The 17,615-nt window shown below is 47.6% G+C and overlaps 5 protein-coding genes across 5 annotated transcripts; 2 read left to right on the top strand and 3 right to left on the bottom strand.

Annotated features, from left to right (window-relative positions):
• The first annotated feature begins 436 nt into the window (after positions 1-436).
• Positions 437-2,354, top strand: F5Y00DRAFT_67736 (glycosyltransferase family 20 protein). The gene is made up of 2 exons (XM_048013999.1): positions 437-945; positions 1,005-2,354. Exons 1-2 carry the CDS (start codon positions 642-644, stop codon positions 2,288-2,290), a joined length of 1,590 nt encoding a protein of 529 aa, XP_047865439.1. The 5' UTR covers positions 437-641; the 3' UTR covers positions 2,291-2,354.
• An 856-nt stretch (positions 2,355-3,210) lies between these two features.
• F5Y00DRAFT_252899 (beta-lactamase/transpeptidase-like protein) lies at positions 3,211-5,298 on the bottom strand (the record flags this gene model as incomplete). Its single annotated transcript, XM_048009980.1, has 4 exons — positions 3,211-4,033; positions 4,095-4,353; positions 4,518-4,550; positions 4,740-5,298. 4 exons carry the CDS (start codon positions 5,296-5,298, stop codon positions 3,211-3,213), a joined length of 1,674 nt encoding a protein of 557 aa, XP_047865438.1.
• Positions 5,299-6,730: 1,432 nt separating this feature from the next.
• F5Y00DRAFT_235836 (VID27-domain-containing protein) lies at positions 6,731-9,862 on the bottom strand. Its single transcript, XM_048007631.1, has 2 exons — positions 9,618-9,862; positions 6,731-9,469 (listed from the first exon to the last, which is right to left on the bottom strand). Exons 1-2 carry the CDS (start codon positions 9,634-9,636, stop codon positions 7,017-7,019), a joined length of 2,472 nt encoding a protein of 823 aa, XP_047865437.1. The 5' UTR covers positions 9,637-9,862; the 3' UTR covers positions 6,731-7,016.
• An 823-nt stretch (positions 9,863-10,685) lies between these two features.
• On the bottom strand, positions 10,686-12,931 carry F5Y00DRAFT_235835 (uncharacterized protein). Its single transcript, XM_048007630.1, has 2 exons — positions 11,558-12,931; positions 10,686-11,393 (listed from the first exon to the last, which is right to left on the bottom strand). Exons 1-2 carry the CDS (start codon positions 12,740-12,742, stop codon positions 10,971-10,973), a joined length of 1,608 nt encoding a protein of 535 aa, XP_047865436.1. The 5' UTR covers positions 12,743-12,931; the 3' UTR covers positions 10,686-10,970.
• Positions 12,932-16,865: 3,934 nt separating this feature from the next.
• F5Y00DRAFT_235832 (uncharacterized protein) lies at positions 16,866-17,390 on the top strand. The gene has a single exon (XM_048007629.1). It carries the CDS (start codon positions 16,886-16,888, stop codon positions 17,150-17,152), a length of 267 nt encoding a protein of 88 aa, XP_047865435.1. The 5' UTR covers positions 16,866-16,885; the 3' UTR covers positions 17,153-17,390.
• Positions 17,391-17,615: the final 225 nt, after the last annotated feature.

Raw genomic sequence — 17,615 nt, 5'->3', positions numbered from 1 at the left:
GTAGTTGGCCAAGACGTAGTATTAACGGACCAAAGCTCCCTACAGTAGAAACGGAGAAGTAAAGAAGGTGGGTTGGTGGGGTTGATGGGCCAGGCTCTTTCTCTGGCTTCTCGGCGGGGCTGGGTTCTGAGGGATTTCGGGCTGCTCTTGCATCTCGATTGCATCAAACTAAGGCTTTAACCCAACCAGATTGCGCGCTTGAACATGCAGAACATGTAAATAACATGTAAATGATTACATATAATACATATCTCATATACATACATAATACTACACCTAAAACTATCCCCGCCTAAAAACGAATCACATACGAAACTTCCATGTATCGCTGCGGCCCCTCCCTTTTTCCCTTCTCTCCGTCAGTCAATCACGCATTCAATAAAACACCACTGGGTCTTTGAACGAATCACACTTACTTCTTGCTGCTCGTGGTCTGACACTATCTTGTGTTGCATCACCTCTTCTTTTATACTTGGTCCTTCATAGATCGAATTTACATTGCCGCGGCTAAACATAAGGCTCTTCTACTACGAGCTTTTCCTTTTTCCCACCTGAAGTGTCCCACTCTCGCCTCATATTCTAAAGCACGGTCGCGCCAATACGGTTCTTGCTTGCTGGTATCGCTACTAAGAACTACAATTATGCCCGATAGCGAGTCTTCCGCCACCGGCGACCGCCGGCTGTTGCTAGTATCTAACCGCCTTCCAATTACGATAAAACGAAAAGAGGAGGGGAGCTACGACTTCTCTATGTCCTCTGGAGGTCTGGTAACTGGGTTGAGCGGTTTGAGCAAGACGACGAGCTTCCAATGGTACGGTTGGCCTGGCCTGGAAGTCCCTGAAGCCGAGATACCTACAGTAAAGCAGCAGCTCAAGGAGCAATATAATGCGCACCCCATATTCGTCGACGACGAACTTGCTGATAGGCATTATAATGGATTCTCAAGTATGCCCAATCCATTTTATGGAAATACTTTTTTAGTTCATACTGACTTTGACTTGTAGACTCGATCCTTTGGCCGCTGTTCCACTACCATCCTGGCGAGATTACCTTTGACGAGAACGCCTGGGCTGCTTACAAGGAGGTCAACAGGCTATTTGCCAAGACGGTTCTGAAAGACGTTCAAGATGGCGATCTGATCTGGGTACACGACTACCATCTCATGCTCTTACCTGAAATGTTGCGCAACGAGTTGGGTGATCGAAAAGACGTAAAGATCGGCTTCTTCCTCCACACCCCATTCCCGAGTAGCGAAATCTACCGTATTCTTCCTGTTCGCGAAGCGTTACTCGAAGGTCTTTTGCAGTGCGACCTGATAGGCTTCCACACCTACGACTATGCTCGCCACTTCCTCAGCTCCTGCTCGCGTATTCTAGAAGCTCCAACTACACCGAACGGCGTCGAATATAGAGGAAAATTTGTAACGGTCGGAGCGTTTCCCATTGGAATAGATCCGGATAAATTCGTCGAGGGCTTGAAAAAGCCAAAGGTTCAGGAACGGATCGCCGCACTATCTCGCAAATTCGAGGGTGTAAAGTTGATTGTGGGTGTCGATCGTCTTGACTACATCAAGGGCGTTCCGCAGAAGCTACACGCTCTCGAGGTATTCTTGACAGAGCATCCAGAGTGGATCGGCAAGATCGTGCTTGTACAAGTGGCCGTGCCCTCAAGACAAGACGTCGAAGAGTATCAGAATCTTAGAGCGGTCGTCAATGAGCTAGTAGGAAGGATCAACGGTCGGTTTGGAACGGTCGAATTCATGCCCATCCACTTCTTACACCAAAGCGTCCAGTTTGACGAACTGTGCGCCCTGTATGCGGTTTCAGATGTCTGCCTCGTAAGTTCTACGCGGGACGGGATGAACCTTGTGTCGTACGAATACATTGCGACTCAGAAAAACCGCCATGGTGTTATGATCCTTTCCGAATTTACGGGCGCTGCCCAGTCGTTGAACGGCAGCCTGATTGTCAATCCCTGGAACACAGAGGAGCTTGCCAATGCCATCCACGACGCAGTTACCATGTCTCCCGAGATGCGCGAAGCCAATTACCGCAAGTTGGAGAGATATGTCTTCAAATATACTTCAGCATGGTGGGGTCAAAGCTTTGTTAACGAGTTAACCAAAGTTAGTAGCGCCCACAGCCACGGGGTTGATAGTAAGGCTCGCCCAGACGCGAAGCCGATGCTGACCAGCGATGTTGGCCGTGCATTGTCGGGAGTATTTGAGAGTGTCAAGGCTGCTACTAGTGCAGCCGCTCCATCAGGTGGCGCTTTTGGTTTACTGAAATAAAGGGGGAGCGTTGGTCAGGTCGATTATCAATTGACTGGAAACAGCTTCTGTGGATAGTGTAGGTATGGGGTAATGCCTACTCGGTGGCCTATTAATGCCATTAATCGTCATCGTCACCTAAGTCCACATTATTGAAGCGGACATATTTGCTTGAGGTTGAATCTATAGATGATGACGATGAGATAAGGTGATGAAGAAAACGGAAAGCATATGATTAAGACAAGGTCTGGGACGGAGTTTAGGGGGTTGGTAGATATTCGGCAACGGAGCCTTGGGACACACCGGTTCGTAGAAATGTGCATAGTACTATTTTAAAAAGTTGATAAAGTCGTCATGCTGCCTGAATGATGGTAATTATTTACAATTCTAAATTTATAACTTAACATATTACATGTATGAAAACTATATGAGCAAGCCTTTGTGAAGCGTTTCGAAGAAGACATTGATATTAAATCGTTAGATTAGGTACCTAGGTACCTTATAATGTTGTGTATCGTGAGAAAGAGTGGAGACATTAGAGGTTAAATTTAAGAAATGATGACCGAATTCGCGGAATTGCTACCTCTTACAACTTCGTCCTCTTCAACTTTTTGGGCACTCTCAATAACCAGTACAGGCCTAACGAGGCAGCAATGCTGAAGATAATAAACACCCAAATGATTCCATTCGCCAACTCGACTAACAGCCTTTACTTTGAAGATACATTTTAGCACAAGATAGGAAATAGAGGAACGGGAACTCTGGAAGCTATCAATATACTAGCAGCCATATATTCAATATCGTATACTTATCCTTCCCTATCCCTTTTTCTTGAAGATACATTTGTAGCAATATGCTTAGGTCTTTCTTGACGAAGTAGATCTAGATCTTCTAGAAAACATAACTATTACGAATAACCTTAGACCTTTATAGATTTCTATTCATTCATTCTTATTCAACATCGTCCTCAATGCTAACGGCAAAACACCAACCGCCTTCCCATCACGCGAAACCGTAAACACAAACTGGTCTAGCGGCATGTCCGCATACACGGCCGTCGTCTGGCCAACCCACGTTCCGCAATTCGTCGAAAACATGTCGCCGCTATGGTCCTTGATGTCGAGGTTCTCAATCACAGCTTTAAACGCTATCTTCCTGGTCCCTTGTTCTCCCTGAGGTTGCGTCTCTATTCCCGTCGGGTAGAGCCGAATAGCAGGCCCCGTCACGTTGTAATTCAGCGTGTACCGTATCGCGATCGGGACCATGTCCGTGCCATTGCTGATCCACTGTTCGATTCCGAGGCCCGGGCGCGACGGGTCTGTGCTTAGCACCAAACTGCTGTTTAGGCCATCATCTGCTGTATATGTTCCCGCATACGAAGCATCTGCCTGTTCACGCGCTGTCTCCTCTAGTGCGGGGAGGAGTATCGCACCGATCGCGTCCGCGATGTCCCAGTTGGAGTTTCCAGGCCAGCCGCCGGCCAACAGCGCTGTGATGCCGACGTCGTAATCGGGAAGTAGCACCAGAAGCGACATGTACACGTTGATACTACCGGCTTTGCTGTACGCATCGACTACTCGGCTGCCGTCGTTTAGCGGGATACGCCGGATACCCCATGGTGAACTAATCCCTTCGTGTATGTCAGATGTGAGCGCCGTAGGCTTGAGCCACCGCCGCGTTTGCGCCGGCGGTAAGAGCGTATGTCGAAAGATAGCCCGACCGAGACGCGACAGGTCGCCTACCGAGGAATACATGTTCCCAGTGCTTCGCTTTGGCATTAGTATCATCAACAAAGAGCATGGGAATAGAACTGGGAGAAACATACGGGCTTGCCTCGCCGATACTAAACGACCAATTATCCTCTTGACCCTGGGGGATGACACCGAGCTTGTCGTCGGGCTTTTGGTAGAAGGTGTTCTTGAGTTCGAGCTTGTCGATAATGTCAGCCTGCAACATCTCTGCGTACCGCTTCTTAGTGATGGCTTCGAGAGCGTAAGATAATATTTGATATCCCGCATTCGAATATCCTGCCGTCCATGATGGCGAGAAAGATGGAGGGACGGCGGCTAATCCGGAGAAAAATTCTGGAAAATTTTGTTAGATATTTATATGCCTTTCTGCTACTTTCCTCCAACTCTTTTTTCTTCTTTGCTCCCTATTCTTTTTTCTAGTCTATGGAGGTGCGTCTGGGAATTTTTATGGATATTAACTTACGAGCACGATTACACCTTATAGCCTCCCCACACACTGGTGTTTCGTTCCTGGGCGCTGGTGGGAATCCCTGGGATTGCAGGACGGTTTGGTCATGCTCTTGAGTCAATTCCCCTTCGATGGCATCTAACAAGTTGATTTCACAGTCTCAGCTTGGTAATCCTTTTCTATTCCTATTCTGTCATTTCTTTTCCCCTGTTACCTAGCTTCTTATCCCACTAACTTCTAGATCATTGTAAGAAGGATGAAAAGCACTCACAATCTCTTACGATGCCCGCTATATGGCTTGCCAGGTCTTGCAGCGTGATGCTATCCCAATCAACATTCATAATAGGGTCGTATTGCGCCTTTCCGGCGAGCAACTCAAGCTCTGGGACCCATTGTGTCACGGGCGTGTTCCAATATGTGTCTCCAGCCTCGATTAGGAACGTTAGAATTGTGAAAATTTTTGTGACACTACCAAGTCGGAACACGGTATTCCCGTCGATGCTTTTCACACCGGGGGTATCAGCTGCCAGCAAATCTGTTGCTGTATGGTAATGACTCCATACGGGCTCGTCTTCATCTGAGTCGGACGCAGAGAAGACTTGAATCGACCACGACGTGCCATTTGGGTTCGTGCTCGGGTCCATGCCCCGAGCGTCAAAGGTTGCCGTCAGGTTTGCGATCGCTGTTTTAATTCTATCGGAAGAGGCAAGTGCTGTTGGTTTTGGGAAGGCCGGACCCGGGTATGGACAATTGGGAATACCATTGGCCGGGAGGATCATCTGCGCCGTGAGCAACAGCGCCGCCACGGGAAAGAAGGGAAGCGACTTCATCATGACTAGATTACTGCTCTACGGGGGAAAAGGATTTTTCTAAAATAAAGGAGAAAAGAAGTGTTAAGGAATGGGCTACGCCATAAACACCACGTCACCAACGGACGCGCACAGGATCGACCTGCAAATATTTTCTTACTCTAGAATCGGGCAGGGACCTATATAACCAGTGCTACGTCTGGGCATCCCTAGACTTAAGCTTATGGCCACGACATTGGGATCTTCCAAGATCCGTAACCTGTTATTCACCCGAAAACGTGGTCTTATGAATGAACGCATCCAAAATAGGGACTCGGTCGAACCGGGTCAGAGGCGGCGCGGGACGTCTCGATGGGGACAGTTACATGGAGACATCTAGATACATGTGATAGTACCATAATGACGAATGACGAAGTAGACCGGTGTATTGGGTCCTACGTATTGCCTATCTCCAACTCGGAGACAAAGTGGGCAACACAATAAAAGGGGAAGAGACAGGTGAGAGGTTCACCACATTTGGTACCACATTTCACGATATTAGTCTCCAAAAAAGAAAAAAGCTCTAGTGAGCTATCATAACGCCGCGGACCTGTTTAAGCTACGCAGTATGATCGTCAACGTCGTATGGTTGCGACGTAGCTTACATATGGTTTTTGGCTGAATGCAAGTTGCCCGATCTTTTACGGTATTAGGGAAAATCCAAGGCACAGAAATAATCATATCAATCACGACCGTACCACCAAATCCTGGTCCGAATACTACTTCGTAACTTTGTCACCTACTGCTGATTATCTGTTAACATGGTAGCTTCATTTCGGAACGTAGTAATAAATTTGAATTATGTGCAGCATCGCCAAGCTGTCTCAGAAGTCTACTACATATCACACACAGATACAAGCCCTTTATCCCCCCCCCCCTTTTCCATGTATATAGAAGCTCCATCGCCACCACTCATAAGTCATTTAATGCTACCTACGTCGTTTATCGTTGTTATCGTAAGTATGATGACATCGTGCAGCAGCTTTCATATAAGTAATTCGCCGAGCGAGACTCCTAGCTACATAAACCACATACTATCTTATACTTCCTTAGCCAGCAAATCCCACGCTCTACGGGCCATGCGTGCAACAATCTAGCGAAGATAAAGGAATATGAGCCGTGCCGCACGTTTCCGAAACTTTTTTTTTTCTTTTTTCTTTTGGAAACGGGGTAGATGGAGTACTTCTATCAAGGCAAAGAGGGTAGGCAAAGGCTAATAGGAGTGGTTCCTAAGTGCAGCACTATAGGAAAGGATGGCAGTAGGTAGATATCTGTTATGTTAAAGGAAATGGTGATAATGGCACAATTCATTCGGGCATACGGGTAGACCATCCTACCACCCCTAACGTTGTAGTCAAATCATGCGGTGCGGCTCGTACATAACCCAAGTTTTCACCAAGCTACAAAATGTGAACGGAATATCGATAGAGTAAATTACTAACTAGGTACCTAAGAGGCACCTACCTACCTAACTAAGGTGAAATCACTAATATCGTGTGATGAGAACCAGGTATCACCTTAAGCAAAAATGGCTCGCCTCAGGTGAGTGGATAAACACCAGTTTCCGTCTCCTCCCGAACGCCACTGGGGTATGTATTGTAGGAAAAGTGCGATCTTGCCCTCAACACGAGTATAACCTGGGAATAACAAATAACTCAATTGCGAAATCATCCATTTGGCATTTGCTCGGAAGCACAAACTCAGTAAGGTGAGTTAACCACATCATCTTTACCGAGCTTGTAGCGACCGCTCGCCCGTGTGCCGACGCGTCCCGAACTTCGACTCGGTGTGCCCAGTCGTTGGAAATCGCCAGCAATACTCTCCCTCGTAGGCTTCTTGAGATGCTGCTTGCCAACCATGTTTACCCAATTTGGTAAGGTAACAATAACGTTCTGGTCGGTGCCGAACTTGAAGTCATCGGCCTTGACAGTGTCCTCGTAACGTTTGATGATGTATGGTGCCTTTGAGCCACGAAGGACCTTTTCAAGATTCCAGTCGACAATGTATGGGCCAGTTGCGGTGATAATGGATGTCTCGCCGTTTGTCTTGCTTGTGTTGAACCGAGCAGGAGTGAATGAGACCCCCTTTCCAGTTTCGTGATGGAATTGAGCCACATGCTCAGGATTCAATGCCAGACGACGAGGTTGAGGTTTAGCATCCGCGGCAAATGGCTTCTCAAAGCCAAGTTTACCCTCATTCTTGCCAGACTTTTGCAACGCGTCGATGAGTAGTAGATACGTACGGCAGGTTGCAAGTACCCAACGACCGTCTGCAGACACATCGAGGCCGATTATAGGCTCGCCCAGGGCCGGGATTACAGTCTTCGCGTTAATACCGAGGCGATCAAAAAGTCGGATGTCACCCTTGTTGGAGGCGACGGCTACGTATCCTTTTTCCGTGGTAGATACCGCAGAGAAATCGTTCTTTGACACGTATTGCTTGAGCTGAGAGTCGACCAGCTTGTTTCCGGACAGACGAGGGTCAACTCGGAATAAGGCGTTGCGAGAAATACCAAGGAAAGTAGGTTCGTGGGTCATCTGCGCAAATTTGTTTTCCGGCGCAAATGTGACAACGGGAATGTCGTCATGAACCTTCCATTCATCAACGACCTTTCCGTACTCGAGATCCATGCGATAAAGTTTGTTGGGATCTGTGTCGTTCTGTAGGATTAGGTTGCGATCCTCATTGTGTAACATGACTTTCTTGGGAACGAAGGATTTGCCCTGTGGAGTCTCGACCTTAGAGATATTGGTTGTGAATTCCAAGTGATTTTTAGGAGTATGCTTGAATACGCCAATTCTAGGACCTCTGACGACGAAGGAACGATCGTGCTTGTACCCAACTGCCAAAGCGGAATTCGTATGAGGGTCCTTAGGCTGAGTCTCGACATCGTCTTGTTCCTCTTCGCTATCATAATGTTCGCTCTGTGGCGCATCATCCTCTTCAGGTTCTTCGGCTTCGAGTTCTTCTTCCTCTTCTTCTATCGGCGCATCCTCCATATTTAGGTCCTCGAAAGCATCTAAGACATACTGACGATCCTGCTCCTTGACCTTGTTCCACTTGACTTCGTTCAGCTGCTCCCAGAGTGCTCTCATTAGACCATCCTGGAATCTTTCAAGGGTCTTGTTATCCTTGAATCTCAATAGCCAGGAATAAGCAGAGCCATCCTCGGTAAATTGGTTGAAGATGAAAGATAGAAACTCAAAGTTAAACACCGGGTTGATATCAGCAACGACCGGAATACCAATCCACTGGCGATCCGCACTAGCAATATGCAGCCAGTAGTTCCAGTTACCAATATCCGACACTTGAGCTGTGACGGACGAATCCTGAAGGACAAATGCGCCGGAAGGGAAATCGAAGAAGTGCAGCTCTCCGATTTCCATCGCAAATATCTCCAGTGGTTCGGGTTGGACTGGGGGCTGCGGGGGCCCTGCCTGCTTAGCATGCTGTGTCTCAACTTCTCTTTCTTCGTAGGTCTCAGGCTCAGGCTCCGCAAGTACAGAAGCTGCGGATGGTATACTACCTCGCTTGGTACCGGCGTTAGCTTCGCTCTTTAGTTGGAACATGGCGTCGGAGGAGTCGATTGATCTTGCGAGCGTTGGGCTATGGATAGGACTAGCCTGAGGAATGGGCTGCTCTTCAAAAACAAATTGTTCGAGGTCGGCCGTAGACGCAGTAGAGTGAGGTTTTCGGTACTTGCGCTCGTACTGACACTGTCTTGCGATGCGCTCGAATGCCTCAACTTGGGCAGATTTAGTCGAAGGATCGCAGACGAATTCGTAAACGTCACCAACGTCTCCGCTTAAGTCCTTCCAAGCGAGAACTTTCTCCGATCCTTCTCTAGCCTCAAAACGGAAGTGGAGAGCCTCGTCGAGTAAAAAGGTCTTCTCGTCACGCTCGGCGGCTAGTGCGTTAAGCTCTTCGTCTTCGCCTTCGTCGTCTGCTAGCTCAGCTTCGCCCTCTTCGTAAACTCTTTGTACGACCAGTTGGTACTGGAAATCTTGGCCAGTACGACGAATCCTAGCGGTAGCGTCCTTGAAAATCAGCTCAGAGTATCCTTTGGGCGATAGAGGTCGAACTAGGTAGAGTTGACCTTGAGGCAGCTCGATCATGGATTCTTGGCTGCCGGTGCCGAAGATAAGCTTGCCAACTATTATATAACAATGTTAGTCACATGGCACATGCCACACATTTACATCACAGAAACAAAGGAACCCATAATAATCATCGGGGTTTGCAGCCAAGACATATTTTCAGTAAGGCTGGCTGGCAGCTTAGTGACGAGGGATATCACTCACCATTTTTAAGGACAAACATGTTGTCCCTTTATGTCCAGAGGAGGGATCTCACCTGATAGAAAATTAAATTTTTCAGGAAGAGAATGACTTCTCATAAAGCGATTGAAGAACAAGCCCAAATTTGGTACAAACGGGGAGTTCGTCGCGGCGCGGTTAACGCCCAGATCTTGTTTTTTTTTTACGTTTTGGTGTATGGTGGGAGAAAGCAGAAATGGTGCGTCATAATAAAGCAATCCCACTTTGGCCTTTGCCCAGCTGCCCAGGTAACCAGGTAACCACAACCTTCTTGGCACGCTAAAGCTAAATAGCAAAGAGGGGTGTGGCGGCGTGGCGTTGTGGCCGTGTCATGCAACCGGAACCTAGGAAGGTTCCAATGACTTCCATATTGGGAAGTATCCTTCTTTAACGCATTAGCGTACTTAGATTTATATTATACGTGCATATGCATATATACGCGATTAACCGCCTAACTTGGAAGACCCCTTTACCCCTTTTTACACCTGCGTTATTGACTATGCAGTCAAGCTATCGGATATTACAAGCTCACTGTTGAAATTTAAGCTATCTGGCACCATGATAATAATCGAACACGTAGAACGACTCCAACATTTTCCTTGCCTCGTAGCATCTACATATAAATCCGGTGTATCGCCCACATCCTTAGTCAAAGAATGTAGCATAAACACATCATCAAGACGACATGCGATCCGACACCAACTAACCCTACATTAGGTAGTTGGATAGTCTAGACAGTCCAAGTCTAAAAATAGCTTCTAAAGTCTAAAGACAAGTACGAGTTTCGGACCAAGTATCCTTCCGTCTCATAGTTTCTCTATGCCCGTTTACCCGTATATCTCCCCCAGATAAATGCGTTACTTATTTCCATGACTATAACCATACAATACCAATGTGAATTCTTTCTTGACTTCTAATTATATATCAATGGACTAAAAACATTTCGGTGCGACAAAACTCTTGGACAAAGATCTTCTGAGATAAGTTCTATTTGTGTTTACCTAAGATTAATTTTATGTACCACATGATTTATCATAACGCAGTAATCAACTCTTATGTTGAAAGGTAAAATATCTATCTAATTGCGAACTATGGATTATAAAACCGTGTGACTGTCTCTGAGATTCTGGGCATCAATATAGATGCGAACTGAATTGCAAATTACAGACAAGACGTATATACAGACGAAATATATACAGACATTAGCGCGTAATATGGTACAGTACTGATACAAACTCTATCCCCTTTTTAATCAACAAAAGAAAAGAAAAGCTGGCCTTGCAGCTGACGGTTGCGTACCATGGTAGTTGAATAACCACATTGGAATTTTTCCAATCCTTAGTCTTTCTTGTCTTGTTCTAATCGAATTTCGACCCTGCCGTCTAGGCTGATAGGCTTCGAAATACGGTACTTCCCGCCTTGGACTAGGTCTTTTGCAACCAATTCCCTTGTACGGCCTAAACTCTCAATAGCTGCGATACGATCTAGAGTATCTTGGAGGAATTGTCGAAATCCAGGTTGGCTGCATATTTCCTTGAACGCGCGTTGCATGGGCACGGAGCTAGCACGTACGTGAGCTTCGCTGTCTATAGTAAATATATTTAATCGGTCAAGCTCTCGGATGAAATCCGCTCGAGTCATGATTTCTTGGGCCTTATGCATTGGAAAATACGGGAGAATATGTCCTGTCTCCGGATCATAGGTTTGTTCCATATCCTCTTCTCTGTCAACAAGGGCTAACGCGAGTACCATAGAGGCTGACTGTGGCAGATGTTAGTGAGTCCTTGGGATATAGGGGGTCTTATAAGCGGACTTCAAGGCGGAAGCTAACACATGCATATGTGCCCACGTGACTACCATGCCCGTCATCTTAGACTACCCGGAAAATATTCCGTTAACTACCAATAAAAGAGAAAAAAACTTACCGCGAATTTTTGTTGATCCATTACGTCATCATCCATTTCGGATCCAAGTATGGCGCAAGAATTCAGAAACCATGTCTTTTCGATCTCCTTAATGCAATCACACGTAGTAAGCATATCGCGTGACTTAGCTACGCGATTTAGAAAGGAAAGCCGGCCCCCAACTTTATCGTAGATCTCCTCAAGGATAGATACATCCACATCTTCCGCGAAGTAACGGTGTCGGTATCTCTGTAGTGCCATTACTGCTTGGGGTTTCGGCAGATCGTTGATTGTCATAACCACCATTCGCTCCGTGGCACGTCTTTTTAGTCGCTCGTAGACCCAATAATCATCTGTTGTGAAGACGACCGACACTAGGTTCGAAGCACACCAGGCCTCTGCCCGGTGCTGAAGTAGTTCTAATAAATCTTTGCCTTCGTTGTCGTCTCGAATTAGATGGGTTTGATTAATGATGAGTATTAGGGGCTTGTTCTTCTTCGCCCGATGTATCAGCGCCACTTTCTCCAACTTATTCATCGCCCTCTCTATGTCGAGCAACGCTGTGGATTCTCTAGGACCACGTTCGCTGAAGTAACCTCCGATGTAATCCTCGTGATACTCGTAGTCGATTGCCTTGCCCAGCCTTATACGGAAGACTTCGACGCTGTTAGATGCTTCGAGCATGGCGCAACCATCTCCATCTACTTTTCTCATAGCTTCGATCAGCATGCTGCTCTTCCCGCATCCTTTATCCCCCATCAACAGATAATAATGGCCCGTCTCGTTCGCCGAAACAATATCGTCTATTCTAGTCTGCTCTTCTCGGATAACCCAATTAGGTGGTGCTGGTACATTTTTCCCTGCCAATGCCAGAATTGGTTCAGCCCCTGGCTCAAACGCGTTGTGAATCTTTTGGAGCTGTAACCACTTATACAATTGATGATAAGCGTAACCAGCGCCGGCAAAGCCAAGGCCTAGAACTACAACAGAAGCAAATGTAGTAGCTGCGGCCTCGCCCATTTTAGAGAATAATGACTGTCTTGCTTCTGGCTCCGGACCAATCTGGTACCTCATAGTCATTGTTGTGGAGAACGATCGTTGTTGTGGGGGCCAAACCAACCCAGCGCGTGTCGAGGTAGCATTGAGGCGCTTACATGCTGACCTCCTAAAAGGGGTAATCCGGCTCGCTAGTCCCGGCAGCATCATAAATGCAATTGTTTGGTCATGAAAAGAGCTATTGTAACTGCTAGCTTTGCCGTATTTCCGAGAATTGAAGTGAAGAGTGATAAGAGATAAAAACGGGAAGAAGTCGCTAAGGAGAGTCCGGGAAATTGCGCGTCGCTTCCTTGTGAGAGCCACACTTATCGGAGGCCTTCTAAGATTTCTCGGTAGTGGCGCAGCTCTACCCAAACAGCCGGGTTGTACCCCTGTTTTTTTATATGACGTTTGGTGGTCGGCCGTGCTTACCTTACGTACATTTATGTACCTAGGTACATAATCAAGTACGTACCTTTGTATCTAATCCTCCTAATCATCAAGAGCCTCAAGACTTGATGAAGACTTGCAAACTTATATCAGGGAATCTTAACATAGAAATGAACAAAGAGAACAACCCTCTTTTGTCAATAAATTCAGTCACGATGATGTACCAATGTGAAAATTATTTTGCCAATTTAAACCCTAGGAATAAACCGAGGACATGTTTTTAAGGCATATCCAAACCGCCTGTATAACTAGCGTTATCGTATTGCACCGTGACCTGTCTAATATCTGCTGAATTGCTTCAAGAAATAACTACGTACCTAACCATCGGTTTAAATATCCAAAATTCCAACTTTTAGATCTTGTTTGTTGATTAGAATTTTAGTGCATGTTTTGGCACTTGACAACGGAAAAAGTCAGTGACTCTCAAGTGTCCGGCAGTTCACAGGCTTGCCATTTCAGATTCTCCCCACGCCGACCTCGTTGTGCATAGCATCCTTTCCGCACAACTTCTTTTTTTTTTTATTCAACGACGTTTCTTGCAGTCCCCGCGGGTTCAATCCTGTTAAAATCAAAACTACCTGATTTTAACACACGTCTTGTGCATCTCGACCCGATAACCGCAACAAGTTTTGCCCTTTCTGACCGTTATATCTTGATGAAAGTTTAGGTACCTAAACTATTATTATACAAATCATCCTCTTGTGGTGATTTAATACCTGGCCTCAGTCGGTATTTTATTCTATTATTCATCTTCGTCTGAAAATCTTACAAAGCAAGTCCACCAAAATCTAATTCCGTTATTGCTATTGAGAAATACTAACAAAACATTTAAGATACCACTTCACTCGTAGTCGCGTCGCGTCGCGTCGCAACAGCAATCATGTCTGAAAGACGCCACAAATACGTTCTATATCCGCCGCCTGACAAAACTCCAGCCCAGGCGTCAAGCATACCCTCCCCTATACCAACAAGGGGACTTCGTGGCGCCCAGAGGCGTGGTAATCCACCCGCAAGCTCGCTGTCTGGGTTGGCAGAGGAGATTACAGACAATGATCTCGCGATCTCTCCCCTAAGAAGGTCAGTGGAAAGCTTGATTGACGCGTACATGTCCCCAGAGGATGCATTATTTCTAAAGACAAACCTCTTTAGTCAATCACCTCTTAAATCTCCCATGGAATCAGAAGAGGGTCCAAAGGAGACTACTCATTCATCTTCTATTCGTGAGCCATCATCTACGACGTCTTCAAAGCTTCCTCCGGCCCGAAGTGTGAAGTTTGCTGCCTTGCCCAATAGGGCAGCTTTTGGCGAGACTGTAGAAAGTTTAGGGGAGGAGCGTCCAAAGCCTTCTAAGCTTTCAAGCATTAGTAGTTCTACTAACTACACAGAAGCGACAAGGGTGAGAAAGGGGGATATTAATCCTCCCAGGAACAATGGGGAAAGTCTTCAAGGTACGTTGTCTAATTAATGGTTCTTTCAAGACTTTTCTTAGGTCTGTGAAGGTCATCTGTCATCTGAACTCAACTGAAGATGTATGGCTAACGATTTTTGGTGAAACTTAGCTGGTTCAGTAGATGATGTAGATGTATCAACCAAAGGACGTAAAGAACAGGGAACGTCAAGCTCTAGTGATCCCAAAGCAAAAGACTATGTTGCTGAATTTCAAGCTCTTGTCGGCCCTGGATATCTTGGTGCCTCAACGAACGTCGCCAACCCTAGGCCCATTGCAGATCGTAGACGTTTTGCTGGTGACGGAAGATTTGACAATCATACATCTGTCGGCAACCAGCAGCACATCGCCGACCAGCAGCACATCGCCGACCGCCAGCAAGTCGCCGGCAACCCGCAAGACGCCGGCAACCCGCATGTCGACGACAGCCCGCACGTCGACGACCGCTCGCACATCGGCGGTTCTGATCCCACCGTCCATTCTAAGCATAAATTTAAAACGGATCCAGGTCACGTCCCTTTGCGTCTAGCAACCCTACTTCAAAAGGAACCACCCTTCCCACCACCTAACTTTCCACCACCATCACCTCCGCCTCGACATCACCTCAGAGCACAAAATCTCAAGGGAGCCAAACCACCCCAACCTGAACAGGCTGCGTTGCCTAGAAGCAAGTCTACTACGAACTTGCGTAGACTATCAGAAGGACTAGCCGGAGGTGGTATTTTTGCACGCGAAGTAACGACAACTGGCATAACGATGGAGGACGAGGTGCCTAGAGAGCCTTTGACGGCGGCTAATGTGCGATTCCCTCTCCTTGATGATGATAATGATTCAGTATTCGAGTCTTCGTCTTCAGCCTACTCACTTAGCACACAGGCTGAGCTTGAATTGCTGGGTATAGCCGGCCCTGTTACGAATAACGAAGACGGCCCTAAGTCACTCGCGGTGACCAACCAGGAGATGGCAGACCTAGGGCAAGAAGCCTCTATTTCGGAGAAGTCTGAGACAGCAGACCCCCAGGGCTCTGAAAGCTGCAGTAAGTTTCTTTTCTGAGCATAGATCGTGACAACGACCTGACCGTGAACAGACCGCAGCGCCGAGCTCTCGAACATCGAGGAGGGGCAAGAGAACGAGACTGGTTTGGGCGGTTCTGCTCCGCAAATTTCTTCTGGTATGAAAATAATTTCTTTCAAGCTCCCCAAAATCTTTCTCTTTCTCCATTTTGTGCCATGGGCTTACAGAACCTATTTACAGAATCTCCTCTCGCCCATCGAGAAACAAGCCAGGGCGCACAAACCATCTCGCGAACCCATTGTAAGGCCTCTCTACTTCTTTGTATTCAACAGATCACTTGTTAACCTTTGCCATTCACAGCAACTCCTCAAAGCGTAATGGACGCCACCTCGGAACTCCAGCGACTTGCTGGACGCTACTCGCCAGAAATGCATCCGAACACCCCTCTGGTCGAGCGATTCCAGAGAAGTCTTCATCGAACTCTTCATCGAGTGGAGGATCCCGAAGAAGAATCCGACTCTGATGAGCCCCCCAAAGCTCCGGTGGCTGAACCTCAGCGATCTCGCCATGCCCGTCGAGGTACCGACCAGATTCACCCATCATCAGTCATTGCTGCGAGCACCCCTTCTCGAGCCTTGGGCAGCGAGAATATCCGAGCCATCATCCGCGATGAGATGGCTGAGTTCCAAGCCAATGATTACACCGGTAGAATCAGTCGACCTACTGCTTTAGCAGCATTGCAGCATAGTCTGTACCAACAACCTCTGCGAACCGAAGCCGGAATTCGCACCTTCATTCGTCACCAGGTTATATTGCGCGCGCCTGGAATCTCTGCGTTCTAGAGCAGTGCCGAGCTTCACGCGCACAATACTACGGCTGAGGACCGAATCTTTGAAGAACTTTCGCAAGCTATCGAGCGCGAAGAGCAGGTTGGCCAGCAGGTTGGCCAGCCTGCAGGCCCGCAGGATGATCCCTTCTACTATAATCCTCATCAAGGTTATAATCCTCATCAAGGTCTCTTTCACGATGCACCGAGCGTTCCCAATGTCGCGGTCCATGAGCATGCGCATCATACCTCCTACACCCCCCAAGCGCATCACGCGCCCGCACTCATGCCCGCGCCCGCACCCATGCCCGCGCCCGCACCCGTGCCTGCACCCGTGCCTGCACCCGTACCCATCGTCCCGGAGCCTGCGCCTCGTGTGCCCTCGGTCCTCAGCTCAACCACGAGCCACCAGTCGCGACAGGGATCACAACACCGCAGCCAGCAGGGAAGCGGCTTCTCCGTGAACCCCATGTGGATCGATGGAGAAGACCAGTTCGTCATGAGACCTACTCCAGGCCCATTCCTATACTCGGCCGTGGATCCGGAAGAACAGAAGCGTCGAGACGAGGAGAAGCGCATGAAGCGCCAGGAGCGCGAGAAGGAGCGCGCCCAGAAGAAGGAGGAGAAGGCCAAGGCTAAGGCCAGCCAGAAGATGGAGAAACAAGTGCGAAAGACGAATTCGCAGCAGTCCGACTCGACCACCTCCGTAACTCTCCGATCCGCGAGCAGTTTCTCCGGCTCGCTGCGCCGCGCCTTCCAGGCGCTGAAGAAGCCGTCCGTTGCTGCCCCCAGCCTTCCCACGGCCGACGAACACGAGCACGACGAGGAGGAGAGTCGAGAGTAAGGCGGTATGGCAAGGATGGTGGGAATAGGAACCCGGCCTAGGAGTCGAGTAGTCCTCCTGAGGCGATGGTCATCAACTGACCAGGAGACAGGGTTAAAAGGGAGGATATTGTTTGCTTTATTGCAGAAAGGAGGAACTTCATGTAACAGGAACTTCATGTAACTAATTGCCAAGGATGCCATACCTGTAGAGGTTGACAAGATGAAGGGTAGTGCTTTTACCTTTTCCTACTGGCAGGCAGAGAAAAAAGGGGGGGGATGCTCGTATTAACCATGAATCGTATGCGCATTAATGTACCTAGCTATGCTATACTATTCGATAGGTGTTTTTAACGAATGGTTTTCGAGTAACTCTTCTGAATCAAGGTCCCTTTAATTGTCATTAAGTCCGTACGTACACTTTCTTGCCTTTCGGTTCTGCACATAATTAAACAGTACGACCGTGAATGTCTCTTAGGGAGCAT

The sequence above is a fragment of the Daldinia vernicosa genome (genome assembly GCF_022497035.1).
Source record: "Daldinia vernicosa strain CBS 139.73 unplaced genomic scaffold F5Y00scaffold_20, whole genome shotgun sequence".
NCBI lineage: Eukaryota > Fungi > Ascomycota > Sordariomycetes > Xylariales > Hypoxylaceae > Daldinia > Daldinia vernicosa.
Note: the sequence above shows the minus strand (reverse complement) of the source record. Positions and strands in the feature narration are given on the sequence as shown.

Bases quoted from the DNA above. Each gene is read 5' to 3' on its own strand.
- F5Y00DRAFT_67736 (XM_048013999.1), top strand. From the start codon at position 642: ATGCCCGATAGCGAGTCTTCCGCCACCGGCGACCGCCGGCTGTTGCTA. The intron at 946-1,004 runs GTATGCCCAATC...TTTGACTTGTAG, and splicing joins GCATTATAATGGATTCTCAA to ACTCGATCCTTTGGCCGCTG.
- F5Y00DRAFT_235835 (XM_048007630.1), bottom strand. From the start codon at position 12,742: ATGATGCTGCCGGGACTAGCGAGCCGGATTACCCCTTTTAGGAGGTCA. The intron at 11,394-11,557 runs GTAAGTTTTTTT...CATCTGCCACAG, and splicing joins TGGATCAACAAAAATTCGCG to TCAGCCTCTATGGTACTCGC.
- F5Y00DRAFT_235832 (XM_048007629.1), top strand. From the start codon at position 16,886: ATGAAGCGCCAGGAGCGCGAGAAGGAGCGCGCCCAGAAGAAGGAGGAG.